General features: G+C 34.9%; 2 protein-coding genes across 2 annotated transcripts; one reads left to right on the top strand and one right to left on the bottom strand.

Moving 5' to 3' along the window:
* Nucleotides 1–9,550: 9,550 nt before the first annotated feature.
* LOC114300533 (cytochrome P450 81Q32) lies at nucleotides 9,551–12,304 on the bottom strand. Its single transcript, XM_082921937.1, is given in 3 exon segments — nucleotides 9,551–10,421; nucleotides 10,891–11,468; nucleotides 11,838–12,304. Coding segments are annotated over 3 exon segments (1,542 nt in total). The 5' UTR covers nucleotides 12,184–12,304; the 3' UTR covers nucleotides 9,551–9,803.
* A 1,696-nt stretch (nucleotides 12,305–14,000) lies between these two features.
* LOC114300524 (uncharacterized) lies at nucleotides 14,001–14,366 on the top strand. The gene has a single exon (XM_082918760.1). The coding sequence runs from the start codon at nucleotides 14,001–14,003 to the stop codon at nucleotides 14,364–14,366; it is 366 nt and encodes a 121-aa protein (XP_082774886.1).
* The last annotated feature ends 3,929 nt before the right edge of the window (nucleotides 14,367–18,295 follow it).

Here is an 18,295-nt window from a genome sequence, read left to right as displayed (position 1 = left end):
TTGACTAAGAAAATTAAAGTCACAATATATATACATAATGGGGTAAATTACACAAACACTCCTTAGATTTATATTTATTACAATTTTTTTCGTCACGTTTTGAAAATTATATCTCTTTCTGAGATTTAAAGTTTTATTATAGATTCCTCCCTCAGTAATTTAATTTTTTTAAATACCAATTTTGCCTTCACTAGGCAAATTACATTGGCACCCCTCAAATTTTAGAAATTACAATCCCTTCCCAAATGTTTAAAGTAGCATTACCAATTGCTCCCTCGGTTACTATTAGTTGGAAAAAAAATTCATCGAAAAAAAATTAATTGGAAAAAAAATTATTTTAAAAAACAAATTAATTGAAAAATATTTTGTTAGTAAAATTTTTAAATTTCTATTTAAAAACCAACGTAAACTCATTTTTTGAATTTACGTTTTTTTCTCAAATTTACAAACTGAGACAATCATTTATAAATCAAAAAAATTATCAAACAAGTTTTTATAATAGTTTTTAAAATTTTTGTAAATATAAATTGAAAATTGAAAACGAAATGGTTACCAAACAGGTTTCAGATAATAAAAATGTCGTAAAATTAACAAATAATTAAATAAGTTACCAAGGTAAGAAATGACTTATTAAAAAATTCTTAGGCCATGTATGGTTTGATTTTTAGAAATTTTTTTAAAAAATTAAAAATTAATTTGGTTAAGAAATAAAAAAATAATTATCATTTAAGGGTAAAGAATAATTATCATTTTAACTTTGAGACAGGTTATACACATACATATGGTTGTTTTAATTTAATTTGTAAAAAAATATTTCTAAGCACTTGAAAGATAAAAATTATATAAAAATGATAATTAATTTTTATTTTTATTTTTTATTTCTTAACCAAAAAATTTTCTAAAAATCAAACCATACATAGCCTAAGAATCTTTTGATAAATCATTTCTTATGTTGGTAACTTATTTAATTATTTGTTAATTTTACGACATTTTAACCATCTGAAACTTGTTTGATAACCATTTCATTTTCAATTTTCAATTTATAATTACAAAAATTTTAAAAACTGTCATAAAAATTTATTTGATAATTTTTTTGCTTTATAAATGGTTTTCTCAGTTTGTAAATTTGAGAAAAAAAAAGGTAAATTCAAAAAAGGAGTTTACGTTGGTTTTTAAACAGAAATTTAAAAAATTTACTAACAAAATTTTTTTTCAATTACTTTTTTTTTCCAACTAATACTAACCGAGAGGGCAATTGGTAATACTACTTTAAACCTTAGGGAGGGGATTGTAATTTCTAAAATGTGAGGGGTGTCAATGTAATTTACCCAGTAAAGACAAAATTGGTATTTAAAAAATTAAATTGTTGAGGAGAAGAATCTGTAATGAAACTTTAAACCTCAGGGAGGAAGATGTAATTTAAAAAACGTAAGGGGGAACTGTAATAAATATAAACCTCAGGGGGTGTCAGTGTAATTTACCCTATATAATATTATACATATTAATTAATTTTTGAGAAATTGATCAATAAATCTTATATTTTTGGACTTGTAATTTATATAGTCCCATATTTTTTCTTATGATCTATGTAATCTTTTTTATGTGTAATGACTTATTTACCCACCATATTGGAGTGTCACATCTGAAAAAAAATTCATTAAAGAGTTTTTTAGTGTCACATTATACCCGTTACTGTTGGAGTGTCATATTTGGGCAAAATACGCTAAAAAAAATTTAATTTTTTGTGGTATCATATCATACTAGTTATGTTAGAATGTCACATGTCACGTTTGGGAAAAGTATACTACTAAATTTATAATTTTTTTTAGAGTGTCACATCATACCCGCTACGTTGTCACATTTAGAAAAAGTAAACTAATGAGTTTTTAATTTTTTTGAAGTTTTACATCATACCACATCATATTATCACATTTATAAAAAATACACTAATAAATTTTTTTTTTTTTTTAGTGTCACTTCATACCCGCTGCGTTGTTATATTTGAAAAAAAAAAGTATACTAAAGAGTTTTTAGTTATTTTAAAGTGTTACATCATATCCGCCACGTTGTCACATTTGAAAAAAGTACACTAAGGAGTTTTTAATTTTTTTAGAGTAAAAGATTTAAAGTGTCACATCATACCCTCCATATTGTCACATTTGAGAAAAGTACATTAAGAAATTTTTAATTTTTTTAAAATGTCACATCATCCCCGCCACATTAGAGTGTCACATGAATATCTACCATATTAGAGTGTTACATCATACTTACCACATTGATAAAAGGGTATATTCATCCACTAAAATATTACCAAAATCGAAAATAGGATCACACGGAAAGAAACTCTCAACTATAGGACTTAACAGATTAATAGAAAAACTTAAGACTAATTGGAATTCTTGTTTGTGAGATAAGACTTATTGATAAATATCCCTTGATTTTTTTTTATAATTATCTATTTAATTAAAAATATAAATACAGTAATTTTTCGCTTAATAAAAAAGTAAAAAAGTAAACTAATGAGTTTTTAATTTTTTTGAAATTTTACATCATATCCCATCACATTATCACATTTAGAAATCAAACCATACGTAGCCTAAGAATCTTTTGATAAATCATTTCTTATGTTGGTAACTTATTTAATTATTTGTTAATTTTACGACATTTTAATCATTTCTTAAGTTTTTAGTTTTTCTTTTAGTGTCACATCATACCCGCTGCGTTGTTATATTTGAAAAAAAAAAGTATACTGAAGAGTTTTTAGTTATTTTGGAGTGTTACATCATATCGGCCACGTTGTCATATTTGAGAAAAGTACACTAAGGAGTTTTTAATTTTTTTGGAGTAAAATATTTAGAGTGTCACATCATACCCGCCACATTATCACATTTGAGAAAAGTACATTTAGAAATTTTTAATTTTTTTTGAGTGTCACATCATTCCCGCCACGTTAGAGTGTCAAATGAATACCTACCACATTAGAGTGTTACATTATACTTGTCACATTGATAAAATGGTATACTCGTCCACTAAAATATTACCAAAATCGAAAATAGGATCACACGGAAAGAAACTCTCAACTATTAAGACTTAACAAATCAATAAAAAAAAATTTAAGACTAATTGAAATACTTGTTTGTAAGATGGGATTTATTGATAAATATCCCTTAATTTTCTTTTATAGTTATCTATTTAATTAAAAATATAAATACAGTAATTTTTCGCTTCATAAAAAAGTAAAAAAAAATTAAGTTGCCAAACAGATATTAAATATTGAATGAGATGGTAATTCTAACCCCTAAACATTGGTGACATTTAATAAATAATTATGCGTAATAATTACAATATTTTTAGTTAATAGAAAATTATGTTCATTGTATTTTATTTGTAGCATTCGTTATTTTTCAAATATTTTAAAATTATTTATTTATTTTGTAAGATTTTATATGAAAATTATCTTCACTCCAACTAATTTTCCATTTTTCATTTGCATTACTTTTTGAAAATTGTTTAAATATATATATATATATATATATATTAAAATAAAATGTTTTAACTTCTAACAACACTACAAGAAATTTCACTTTTTGTGACTAAAATTTTAGTCGCCAAAAGCCTTATTTTAGTCACCAAGTACTTCTGGCAACTAATATATTTGATCGCCAGATTGGTCACCAACTGTTTGTCGGGGAAGACAATCGGCGACTAAAATTTTTTTGATAGCCAAAAGTGACCTATCGGCGGCTAAAACTTTAGTCGCCATATATTTTTTAAAAATAATTAAATATATATATTTTTTACTTTTAGCGACTATATTATTTTGTGGCCAATTGAGCATGTATGTTTGGCAACTAACTATTTGGTAGTCAAAAGTTTCACTTTTTGAGAATTGGCGACTAAAAATATATATATTCATCCAACCATTCATTCATTCATTCAATTCTCAACTATTCAATAAAAATATTTCTCCACAGCCTGTAGCATTTAATCTTCAACCATATACAAAATTTAACTATTAACTGTACATATCAAAGAAAATAAGAATCCATAAACATAGTATAATCCAACAAATATATATACTATCCAAACCAACAATTAAAATTCAAATTAAAAATAATCTTAATAACAAAACGTATCAGGTATACATGTTTTCCATAAATAAAAAATATAATGTAATGCGCCCATGCAAACATCATCAATCTGGCCCAAAACATCACTGTATCCATGCCAACATCATCAATATATAACAAAAACCAGTGAGGTAAGTAATCAAAAAAGCAGAGCTTGATTTTTGTTTAAACATAATATGGTTCAATTTATTTAACAAGTAATTTAGCTTATGAAGAAGGAAAAAATTAGATAACTAATTCAGTTGAATTTAGATGAATAACACAACGAATATATAAATTGATATAGCAAGACTAAATAAAGAAAAATCAGTCAATGATTCCTTTTAGCTTAACAGATTGTTATTTCAAATATTTCAACTAAAATAGGCAAATAACGATTTATGAGGATATAACACACAATATTAGTTATACCGCAACAAAGTGAGTTTATCAATTAACTATGACAGTTAATTTAAGATGAATAGCACAATATTTATTATAACTGATATAGCAAGACTAAATGAGGGAAAATTAGTGAAGTAGCTAATTGAAAACACTATGAATGATTTTTGATTTAACAGATTAAGATTTGAATATACAAGCAGTGGCTTCAGTAGATTAAGATTTGGAGCTGTTGTGGGCTTGATTTAATACATGTTTGAGCACCAATTACATTGTCAATAAGTTAGGCTTGTGGCTTAGAATTTTGAGAAGCCTAAAAGACATTTTATCAAACAGTTTAAAGGCAAGAAAAAAAAAATCCTTTGTTATAAGAATCCAAATCCAAAACAACAACAAACTATTTTGACATTATAAGAATCCAAAGTAAAAATCCATCTATCAGAATCCAAAACAGCAACCCATCTTGAAGGTCTGATTTGGTTGTTTACAGAGGGATTAAAGAGACTGATTCAGTGAGGTTTAGGGCAAAAATCGAGACCACCATGACGCTCTCTTTCATCTTTGCTCCCTTAACGCCCTTTTTCGGTTAAGTTTAATGCGTTTTCGGCTCTAACTCCCAACCTACACCTTCTAATTACATTCCGTTTGTTGTTACAAGTCCTATTTGTCACAGGGCAGGTAGCTGTGACATCCGTACGGTGGTTCGGGGGCTGTTTCGCATTTTCGCCCCCTTAACGCCCTTTTTCGGTTAAGTTTAATGCGTTTTCGAGTCTAATTCTCAACCTACATGGGCTAATTGCATCTTGTCTGTTGTCACAGGTCCTATTTGTCGTGGGGAAGCTGACTGTGACATCTGTACGGTGGTTATGGGGCAGTTTTACTTTTTCGCACCCTTAACACCCTTTTTCGATTAAGTTTAATGTGTTTTCGGCTCTAACTCCCAACCTACTCATGCTAATTACATTTCGTCTGTTGTCACATGTCTTATTTATCACAGAGAAGCTAGCCGTGACATCCGTACGGTGGTTCGGGAGATGTTTCACAGTTTTGCCCCCTTAACACCCTTTTCCGGTTAAGTTTAAGGCATTTTCGACTCTAACTCCCAACCTACACGTGCTAATTAAATTATGTCTGTTGTCACAAGTCCTATTTGTGATGGAAAAGTTGGCTATGACATCCATACAGTGGTTCAGGGGTTGTTTTGCATTTTCGCCTTCTTAACACTGTTTTTAGGTTAAGTTTAAGGCGTTTTCGGTTCTAACTCCCAACATACACGTGCTAATTACATTCCGTCTATAGTCACAGATCTTATTTGGCATGGGGAAGCTGTCTGTGACATCCATACGGTGGTTCAAGGGCTGTTTCAAATTTTCGTCCCCATAATGCCGTTTTTCGGTTAAGTTTAAGGTGTTTTCGGCTCTAACTCCCAACATACACGTGCTAATTACATTTCGTCTGTTGTCACAGGTCCTATTTGTCATGCGGAAGGTGGCTGTGACATCCGAACGGTGGTTCGGGGGCTGTTTTGCAGCTTCGCCCCCTTAATGCTCTTTTTTGGTTAAGTTTAAGGCATTTTTTGCTCTAACTCCCAACCTACACGTGCTAATTACATTCCATCTATTGTCACATGTCCTATTTGGCATGGGGAAGCTGGCTGCGACATCCATACGGTAGTTCAGGGCTGTTTCGAATTTTCTCTCCCTTAACGCTATTTTTTGATTAAATTTAAGGTGTTTTTGGTTCTAACTCCCAACCTACATGTGCTAATTACATTCTGTTTATTACCATAGGTCTAATTTGTCACGGGAAAGGTGGCCATGACATCCGTATGGTGGTTCGGGGGTTGTTTCGTATTCTATAAAAACAATATTTCACGTTGGCATTTCAGAAAAAATGCAATAATTTTGTAAATATGGATGCATGGAGATTATAGGAATTTTTTTTATATAATGTAAAAAGTAAGTATCAGAAGTTCTATTATCTCAATAATCAAGCTATTTCTATTGAGAATGTTAGTTGCATGTTACATTTATAAAAACAATCTCCATATTAGATTGCTAATAACTAGAATGTGCACCACAAAAGTAGGACATATGAATTTGGTTATATATTATAAGTAAGGTGAACGTTGATCCTGAGGTTGACTGCAGAGCAGTGGATGGGCACAGCCTGAACCAATTGCTCCACATACACAGGTTCGTTACAAAATTAGAAATCATTGATGCTCTAAATTCTCAATTCATCCCAAGCCAAATCAAACCAGCCAAGACTAAAAACCTTATTCTGGTATCCTAAAAATCAAAAAATTTTTGTTTCTCACCTGGTATGGTTTCAAGGATGAAAATAAATAAAAACTCAAACTTTAATTCAAGCATAGGTATGGTTTCAAGGATGAAAGAACAGTTGTACATTGGGCAAGACAACAAACACACACAAGCTATCAGTTGGCCAATAAAAGCATGATTTTTGCACACAAAGTAATTCACAAGGGCACGAGATCAAGGACAGTGGCAAAAATCAACAAGTGTGTGAACAGTGTGAATTCAAGAAACAGATGTGGCAAAAACAGAATCATGAGACAAACATGTAGCAGAAAGCAAGATACAAATTGAAATATCAAAGATATGAGCAGAATTACAGAGGCAGAGCAATAGAGTTCAGTAAAACAAAAAAGAAACTGAAACAAGAAGTTAAATCGGGAAGAAACAGCAACTCACCGAAGAAAATAAGCCGGAGTTAAGTTCGCCGGGATCAAACAGTAGCCGAAAGCAAGGAAATACAGCAGAAGCCTTGCCGGAGGAGAGAGTCAGGCAGGTCGCAGAAAGCTTCAAGAAAGCAGCAATGGAGGACTTGTGAGAAAAAGCTAGAGAGAGACTTGGATACTCTCTACACTTTGCTCTGTCTTAGATTCAGTTGGACATTCAATTATCATCTTTCGAACATCAATTGCATCCTCAATCAACTTCTGTGGTGCACATGTCAACTTTATTACCTCATCTTTTATTTCTTCTTTTTCATTGAGTTCCACTATATCTCCTTCTTTTGCGATCTCATAGCCATCATAATAATCAAGAGATGATGGTTCTGTCATTAAAAGCTCTTGGTTACCTTCAACGTTTTTCTCTTGCTTCACCTCTTCATCGTCTTCTTCAAACTTCTTGACCAAAGTAATTTCAGTGACCTCTCTTTTATCAATTTCAATGTTCTCACCATTGTTGCAATCAACTTGATTATCTACTTCAATTGAATATTTGTTTGGGTCTTCAAAATTTTGAAACATTGTGATACTCAAAATCTTTCCTTCTTCAATGTGTGGTTGAGCGTGACAAATTTGTTGACCTATAAACCTTGATTGACCCAAACCTGGTAGAGCCATAGTCATGTTTCTTGAATAATCTGTATCCACAATTCCATAATAATTATTGAATTGCGAAGAATATTGTGAATCAAAATTACCTTGGAACAATTGTTTTGATTCAAGCTTTCTTTGATATTGTAGATACAATATTTGCCCATGATTTGTTTGAAGGAATCTAGAACTTATCAACTTCCTCATCTTACGCCACGTCCTAATAGATTGTTTGTATTGTCGCCTTCGATCATATTGCAATTGCTTCCACCATGTAGAAACATAACCATGTAACTTACGTGCGACATATTTGGCTTGCTTTTCTTCGGAGATTTCTATACACTCAAGGAATTTGTCAACTTTGCGAAACCAATAAATAAAATCGTCAGCATGGCAAAAAGCATTAAAATAGGGAATTTTTGGTGGTACTTGATAATCTGAAAAGTCATGATTGATGCTATTATTGCTATTGAACACATCGCTGAATCTTTGTTGTCGCCATACCAACTGGTATTCACCATAATCCTCGAATAGCTCATCTTTAGATTCGTCATCTCAGATTCGTCATCACTATCGGAGATTTCCATACACTCAAGAAATTTGTCAACTTTGCGAAACCAATAAATAAAATCGTCAGCATGACAAGAAGCATTAAAATAAAGAATTTCTAGTGGTACTTGATAATCTGAAAAGTCATGATTGATGCTATTATTGCTATTGAACACATTACTGAATCTTTGTTGTCGCCTTACCAACTGGTATTCACCATAATCCTCGAATAGCTCATCTTCAGATTCGTCATCACTATCATATTGATAACAAGAAGATCATCTCAAGACATTGTGATTAATAGGTTGGCCTTGGGCAATTCCCATAGTGCGGTTCCTATTAATGTTGTGACTAATAGGTTGGCCTTGGACAAGTCCCTTGATTCGAATCCTATTAGATCTTTCTCTACGATTATCGTCAATAGAGCTTGTGCTTCCTTTTTCGATAAATGACATCGAGCCAGGCAAAACCTTGCTCTGATACCACTTGACGCAGCGGAATACGCGGGGACTAGATATCTTTCTAGTAGACGAAAGAGTTTCTCGAATCCACGAGAAAAATATAACCTTGAATCCACAAGGAAGAGAAATATTATTGAATGAATGAATAAAAGTTGTCTTTGCGGCTTACATAACTATTTATAATAAACTAAACCTAATACTTATAGAAAAAATAATTCTAAAAGTAGGAAACTTAAATCATCACAAATTAGGAAACTTAAGAGAATAGGAAACTAAAATTCTAAACTATTTAAAATCCTAGTCAAAATCTAATTCCAACATAATAAAATTAAAAAACCTAATAATTCTAAGATATTTATACTAAATTACAAAAATCCTAATAATATATCAAAAATATTAAAACTTAAAAATATAAAAAAATTTAAAATATTGTCCTGAAAATCTTGTCCTACATCATTATTACTCATTCATGAACTATCAAACGCTTCTTATGGATTCGGTAAATTAACAAGAGTTAGAAAGATAACAACATATATTACAACATTATTTTTACATCTTGCTTGGCTGAGGATTCTGTGTCACTTACTCTCAATTTATTAGCTCATAAATACAGACTGGACATTTCTAACATCTACTCACAAAATACAACAAACAAGTGGCAACTAAGGAAGGATAGAGGATGAGATGAAGGGTAATTATTCAATAATTCCGAAATATAGATACATGTTATTTTATAGCATTGTGATTGGTGGAGCAGGGTAGGTGAGGTATTGTATTGGGTGATTAGGAAACATGAGAAAGCATATTGAATAATAATTGATTAAAGAGTACAAACATATGGTACTCCGGGAACATTGAATAATTTTCCTAAGATGAAAGCTACAATCTTCAAACAACAATTTTCTTAGTCCTCTGTTTAACACACCTTGCTAATTATAAGTCTGAGAGGACATTAATCATTGTTTCCCGTGCTCTACACATCGCCTCTAATGGCTTAGCTTTAGGCATGGTCAGTCCTGGCCCTTCAGACATGTCCACCAACTCTTCCCCAATCCTCCCCCACTCAAAGCACTGAATCAATGCCGCCAAAGACAACCCCACCACCAGATTGGCGAGGCCAGCCCCGGGGCATCTTCTCCTGCCCAGCCCAAACGGTATCAACTTATACCCCTCATTGCTTTCCCCGTCTTCATACCGCTCTGGCTTGAAACTTGTAGGATCATCCCATACCTTGGCGTCTCTGTGAATGGCCCACGCGTTCACCAACAACATCGTGTTGGCAGGCACGTGAAACCCTCCGATGGTGCACTCATCGAAAGATTGGTGTGGCACTAGAAGTGGTGCCGCGGGATATAGGCGAAGGGTCTCATTGATGATGCCTTGAAGGTATGCTAAATTAGAGAGATCTGGTTCGTCTGCCAAACGGTCATTACTAATGTTCTCATCAAGCTCTGTTCTGGCTTTCTTTAACACCTCTGGATGGTTGAGTAAGAGAGACATTGCCCACTCAATTGTCACTGATGAAGTGTCTGTGCCCGCACTTAGCATGGTCTGCACACATTGATCAAGATTAAGAATATAATTTATGATTTGAAGCTCAGATCAGTTTTGCTTGTGAAGATTCTCTAAATTTGTGTAACAATTTCCTGCAGATTCAAATGGCCTAGCCAGGTAGATTACTAATTTTCACTGCCATAGAAGTAAACTAGCAGTTAAATCAGGATCCAAAATTACTCATACCATATCATGGTTAGTTACAGAAGGTGCTCTGCCCCAACACTACTACTATCATCATTCTTTGGTTGCTTAGAGGTGCAAAAATCCTTTGTCCCAAAAGAAGAAATACAAGCAAAGCAACTATTAAACAAAACCAAAAGAAGAAACAAAGTGGAGGCAGAGGAGGATTGCATAACAAATTAGAACCAAAAAAAAAAGGCATGTGAGGGGCCCACAAATAATTATGATATAATTAAAACTGTAATATCAAGAAAAATATGCTATATCTTAAAGATTCACATACCAGTATAATTCCTTTGATTATGTCATCAGAGTAGTATTCAGGCTCTGATGCTTGTAATTCCAGCATATTGTCGATCATCGTCTTAGTCCCTCCAATTGAATCAGAACCCTTATTTCCATTTCGACGCTCATCAATCAAACCCTGCAAAAAAACATCCATCTTCTTCTGCACAGCTAACATCTTCTTCTCCAAATTCCCAAAATCAATCCACCGCAAGAAAGCCAAAAAATCCCCCGGATTCGATGCCCCGCTTAGCTCGAAAACCTGCCTGATAATCTCCCGAAACCGCTTCGCCTCTTCAAAATCCACCACTTCATCTCCGAAATACCTCTTCCCCGTAACAATCTGCATAATGATGTTGAATGACAGTTACGAGAGTCTAGATTTCATCTCCACTTTCGCAAAACCGTCGTCGCACTGGTTCTTGTTGTTGCGCGAAGCTAGAAACAGGTTTTTCAGCAATGATCTTACTTCTCGTTGTCTAATACTCAGAGACACGTTGAGGCACGGCGTCGAGAAGATTTCTCGGGCGGTGAGGCGGCGGAGATTGCGCCAGTGGTCACCATACGAGGCGGCGCCTAGTGTGGTGTAGTCATAGTTATAAATATCGGCCGATACGCTACGTATCGGCCGATACGTATCGGAAAAATGGGGTACCGCGACGGATACAGGCCGATATACCACTGAGATTGAAAATCACAGGAGTATCGGCCGAGTCCCGGTACGTATCGGCCTGTAAGCGTTACACAAGCCGTTACACAAGCCGCGACGGGCCGATACTCACCGGTTCGGACCGGTACGGGAAAGAAAAAGTTGAAATACCTTTGAAATGATTTTTAAAATTTCACCACCGCGACACCCGATTCCCGATACGTACCGATCGATACTACCGATACCGATACTCCGCGATCGATACCGTTACGTTACTCGATACCGCGATTTAGAACCTTGGGTGTAGTTGTAGTTGAGGTGTTTTCCGACCAGAAGCCGAGGCCGGTTTGCGAAGACGAGGTCGTTTTTGGAGAAGCATTCTTTGACTGCCGACGGTGAGGTTATGACAAGCACCGATCGGGATCCAAATCGGAGGGCGAAGATTGGGCCGTGTGTTTGATAAAGATGTTGTAGGGTTCGGTGAATTGGTTCTTTTATTAGATGGAGGTGGCCGATTATAGGGAGTGAAGGGGGGCTTGGTGGGAGGTTTTTATGCCGTGTTTGTTTTCCTAGAAAGTGATTCAACAGGAAGAGAAAAACAAAGGTGGCTATGGAAATCAAGTAAAACCAGGTTTGATCCATGAATGTTTGCTCCAATGTAAGGTCCGTAGAGACTTTATGGCATGGTCATAACTTTATGACGACAAATTTTCCTTGCTTCCCAAGGCCATAATTTTTTATATTATAGTTTTAGTTTTAGTATGACGACAAATTTGCCTTGCTTCCCAAGGCCACTGTTAGGTTTTCAAACAGTGCATGTATATGGACTTTTATCGGAAGTCATTGATGACGGCTGCATAAAATTGACTTCAAACGTATCCCCGATCTCTGAGAAATTTTTATGTGTGCTTTGGTATTTTTTATTAGGGTCATGCTACATCCCCTAAAAAACATCTCCCTAATCCCCCTAATTTTCATATTAAGTAAAAAAAAAAAAAAAAAAAAAGGAAACAGTTGCCAGAAATGGAAATTAGGGGGATTAGGGGTGAGGTTTTTAGGGCTACAAATCATTTCCCTTTTTATTATTCTAATTGATTTTAATAGTATGATCTATTATATTTATGTTGATTGTTTAAGAGCATCTTCAATTTTGAATTGAAATTTTTATTAAATCTGAATAAAAAAATGACTTTTTCCTCAATTTGATACCGAGTGCTCTAACGGTGCATCAAATCCCGTGGGTCAACCGGTTAGTCGACCGGTAAGAGTAAATTTTTTTTTTTTAAAAAAATCCTTTTGAACTGTTTGAACCCACCATTGTGAACTATGGAAGGGGCAACTGGTTGGTCGACCGGCGGGTCGACCGGCCGATCGACCGGGGTCAACCGGTCAGCCAAATTTTTTTTTTCCCCTCCATTTCTGTTCCCAATACTTTTTCCTATTTCTTTTTCCCTCAATTTTTCCCTCATTACATATATGTCTGGCGTATGAATTATGCTCTCACATAAATCCACTATCCATATGATAGACAACTCCACAAAACTGATACGATCATAACTTGAACAAAATAGAGCATCATGAATACCTTCAAATCCATGATATTGACTTCATTTTCATCCTCTTTTTCTTCTTCCTCTTTCTCTGATGATGAATTTGATGATGAATATATCGTCACACTTTTAGGAGCTTATGAGCAGAACAACACTAATATGCTTCAGATTCTGAAGAGTGATAGCTCAAAGAAGGTAGGTGGTTTTGTTGTAGGTCATAGGTATATACACAGAAATCGAAGGTAGGGTCGCGACAGATTGTTTGGAGATTATTTTGCTGCAAATCCTGTGTATTCGCCTACAGTATTTCAGAGACGTTTTCGAATGCATCGTTCTTTATATCTACGAATTTTGAATGCAATCTAAGCACACAATTCATATTTTCTTCAAAAACAAGATGTAGCTTATGTACTTGGATTATCTCCCCTACAAAAAATGACTTCAGCGATGAGAATATTGTCATATGGTGTTGCAGCAGATGCAATTGATGATTACATACGTATCAGAGAAAGTACTGCAATTCAAAGTTTGCAACAATTTTGTAATTCAGTGATTGAAATATTTGCTGAAGAATATCTGAGATCTCCAACACCAACTGACATTGCTAGATTACTTACTATTGGAGAGGTTCGGGGGTTTCCTGGCATGTTGGGAAGTTTAGATTGCATGCATTGAGAGTGAAAAAATTGTCCAAAGGCATGGCAAGGTCAATATGTAGGCCATCAAAAGAAGCCAACCATTATTCTTGAAGCAGTAGCATCTTATGACTTATGGATTTGGCATGCATTTTTTGGAATGCCTGGCTCAAACAATGACTTGAATGTGTTGGACTGATTGCCTTTGTTTTCTGATCTTGCGCAAAGCAGAGCTCCCTCTGTCCATTACACGATTAACGGACATAATTACGATATGGGTTATTACCTTGCTGATGGTATATACCCTCAATGGGCAACACTGGTTCAAACATTTTCTTCTCCCCAAGGAGCAAAGAGACAACATTTTGCAATGATGCAAGAGTCTGCCAGGAAAGATGTAGAGCGGGCATTCAGAGTCCTTCAATCTCGATTCGCAATTATAGGTGGTGTTGTACGTTTTTGGGATTCGAAAATGCTTGCCAACATAATGAAGACTTGTATTATTTTACATAATATGATTGTTGAAGATGAGAGGGAGGAGCACCTTGACTTCAATTATGAAATTTCATCAACCAACACACCAGTGCAACTTTCCTCTACTCCTATGAATGACTTCCAAACATTTTTGTTTAGGTATTAGAGATAAGGATGCATACACTCACTCACACTTGGCTTCTCACTACCTATCACACACACTCATACACAGAACAAGATGATGATTTAAATTACACCACCAAATAAATTTCAAACACTGAGGATTATTATTGTCATGTTAATTTGAGTACAAATTGGCAAGGGATTTACAAAAACAGAAGTTGAATTTTAGTACAAATTGGCAAGGGATTGGCAAGGGATTATTATTGTCATGTTAATTTGAGTACAATTTCAGACCTGATTTAATCTCATCATATGTAATTATGCACTTCAGTATGCAGTTTAGTTTATTGAACATGTAATATGAAAATGCACATGTTAGTAGGCATACTACAAGTTGGTCATGTTTTTTGATTTTAATATGTATTGTAATATTAGAACTATATTCATTTCAATTCTAAGTTAATGTTTTCATAAAGAACACCAAGCCACCTGTAATTCACCTTTCATATGTAACACATATTCATTAAAATTCAATAGATATTGACATCATGCCTAGAACTAAAAGAGCGAGACCACAAGTTGGTGAAAGTTCCAACCCTCCACGACGCGAAGAACAGCAACGTCAAAATCAGTCATATCCTACTGATGATTTTCTCAGTGAAAGTCATGCACTAGCCTTTCCAAACTTCTCCAGCCGACCGATTGTAACAGGGATGAGGGGTAAATCTGCCATCTCAATATGACGCACTATTAGTTAGTAAACTTGAAGCAATGGGGTGGCAAAATTTAATTAATTTACCCCAAAAGGTATATTCGTAGCTGGTATCTCTATTTTATGTTCACCTAAGAGGTACTCAAGAAGAAGATGAAAATTTCACTCTGTTGTCATATGTGAAAGGAAAGGGTATACAGTTTGATATTCCTACTTTGGCAAGCATTATTGGAGTTGAGTTAGGTGATGAAAATATCCATTTTCATACTAAGGTTGACTTAGCTAAAATTGTTGGTAATGCTACTAATGTATATACTAGTATTTGTTGGAACAGATTTACTGGGACTAGTTTACAAGCAAGACATCTAAAACCTTATCTTCGGATTCTTCACTGGTAGATTGTAGAAACTGTCACTCCAAAAAAAGGACATCATGATGCGATGTGATACCCCTGTTCTGTAATATGTTAATTGGTCCTTAATATGATGTAATTATGCGTTTTACTATGATTTTGTGTTCCATTATGTGAAAATATGTGGTTTTGAATTTCTATCTGTTCACCGTAGGAATATCTGTTTGATTTCTCCGCTTTGGAGATTAAATTGAGGGCCTTATCGACCACAGAACTCGAAATTGATTGCGCCATTGTGATTGGCATAATTTTTAGAGCCTACGGTGGAATTTAATTAAAAATTGATTCGGGTCAAATTAAATTGATTAAATTGATGAATTAAGCGCCCAAATATTTTATAATGAAATAATGTGTTGAGTGGGGCTAAAAAGGGGCCTTATTATAATCAATTCCTCACCTTTATATCATTTTGGCTGATGCTAACTCAAGAGAGAAAGGAGAGGGTCGGCCTTAGAGAGAGAGAGGGAGAGGATTGTGTAGCTTTGGCCCAAAGCTTGGAAATCTTGAAGATTAAGTCCAAGAATTGACTAGAGTTTGGAAGATTAAGCTCCTTGGTGAGTAATTCATGTATTTTAGTTATCATCTTGTGAATTCAAGTTTGAAGGAGGGTCAAGAACATGAATTAGTTTGATCATAAGGAAATTGAGTTGAATTTGTTGTAATGAAGACCCATATGTGCATGCATGTGTGTAATTGCTTTGAATATGGCATGTTTAAGCTCAAAGGGTATGATCCTTATAAATTTGTAGTTGAAGCTCATGTTTGGATTACCTTTTCATCATCTAAGTTGAGAGTAAGGGTTATATAGCACATGCATGTACAATTCATGAGAATATGAGCTTGAATGCATGAATTTGTTATGTTAGAATGAGTTTGATGGGAGATTGGGGCATTCATGTGATTTATTTCTGAAATTGAGCTTTATTGGGTTGTAATTTGGGGTTTATACCATGTTAGTATAATTATATTTGAGATTTGAGCCATTGCATGCAAGAAATGTTAGCTTGAAGGTCGAATTGAGCTCAAGAACACAATCTGGGAAACCCAGAATTTTGATGTCCGCTCGAGCGGGGTAATAGACACTCGAGCGGGAAAAACGTGCTCCCAGTACTTTTTACAGACTTGGTATCCGCTCGAGCGGGTTAGTTCACGCTCGAGCGAGGGAGCAACGTAGACAGGCCTTCCGCTCGAGCGCCCTATTTCACGCTCAAGCGTATTTTTCATGCAACCAGTACTTTTGCAGGCCTTAAGGGTCTGCTCGAGCGGTGGATTCCACGCTCGAGCGGGGACCCTATTTTCTGAAATTTTGTTTTTGCATTCAGTGTTTCATTTTCCGTTCTCTTTCACTTGCAAGCACTCTTAGGCATGTGTTAAGCATTGTAAATGAGTTAAAGAGATAAGAACAAGGCCTAAAGAGGAATATGTGAAATAAGGAACGGATTGAATTGTTAATAACCCTTTTGTATTCGTGAAATGTGTAGGGTCGAGCTCTAGGGCGAACCAACCAACCGATCACCGTGAGTAATATCTTATCAAGGCATCTGAAATATACTGTTGTCCAATTGCTCACTTCTAAGTAAGTTTTATAAGTTCATCGATTTAATTGGTGGACAACATTTTGGCATAAATGAATGGACCGAAGGTTGTTTTGGCATAAATGAATGGACCGAAGGTTGTTTTGGCATGAATGAATGGACCGAAGGTCGTTTTGACATAAATGAATAGACTACAGATCATTTTGACATAAATAAATGGACCAAAGGTCGTTTTGACATGAATGAGTGGACCGAAGACCGTTTTGACATGAATGAATGGGCCAGAGGCCGTTCTGTCATGAATGAAAGCTTGAATGGACCAAAGGCCAGTTTGTCACTTGAGTGGGCCAAATGCCAGTTTAACCTGAGTGATAGTTTGACATAAATAATAGTTTGACACGAATGATAGTTTGATATAAGTGATAGTTTGACAAGAATAACAGTTCGATCTGAATAATAGCATGAATGGGCCAGAGGCCGTTTTGACATGAACGAAAGTCTGAATGGGCCAAGGGCTAGTTTGTTATGGAAAGATGAATGGGCCAAAGGCCAATATGTTGGGAACCACAGTCAATTGACCTAAATTAAATATATATATATATATATATATATGTTAAATAGAAATATAAATTGGGTCTAAGGCCGTTTGGAGTATGTTGTTCTACATATCATTTGTATAACTTCTGTATTTGATATTATTCACTGGGCTATCGCTCACGCTCATTCATGTGTTGTAGGTGAGCCAAGAAGAGTCCAAACCCAGCCTCAGTGAAGCCTGTCAGGAACAACAAAGGTTTTGGAGAGTCAGCCCTTGTGTCTCACGTACAAGACCCGTCTTTGCCATTTTGTTATGTATTATATTTTGTCATGTGGGCGAGGGCTTTGTGTATATCTGTATATAGTTGAGATGGGTTGACTTAGACTCGAATGATCCTGTTGTGTAGAACTTTTGGTGCTATGTTTTTGTTGTGAGTTATTAACGTGCATACGTATGGTTTGTTTTGATGTGCATGTAAGCACGGCTCTATGGACAAAGTTTAAAAATTTGGCTTCCGTTGGCCCCTATACTCTAACGAGTTACGTCTGTTTTGGTGTGAGGCTGTAGGTAATCTCAGGGTTACTGGCCGGTTATGTCTTAACCCATAGGGGCGGGTTCGAGTCATGACACGCGGTCCCATATTTTAATGCCTATTTGTTATACTGTTTTGAAGTTGGTCATAAGTTAGATTTGTGTTACATAATTATGAAAGAAATGATAATTGCAAATCAAGGTCAGTTCATGGGCCGATCATTACTGTTTGGGGCACTGTTGA

The sequence above is a fragment of the Camellia sinensis genome, chromosome 3 (assembly GCF_055761805.1).
Source record: "Camellia sinensis isolate YWXY chromosome 3, ASM5576180v1, whole genome shotgun sequence".
Lineage (NCBI taxonomy): Eukaryota > Viridiplantae > Streptophyta > Magnoliopsida > Ericales > Theaceae > Camellia > Camellia sinensis.
Note: the sequence above shows the minus strand (reverse complement) of the source record. Positions and strands in the feature narration are given on the sequence as shown.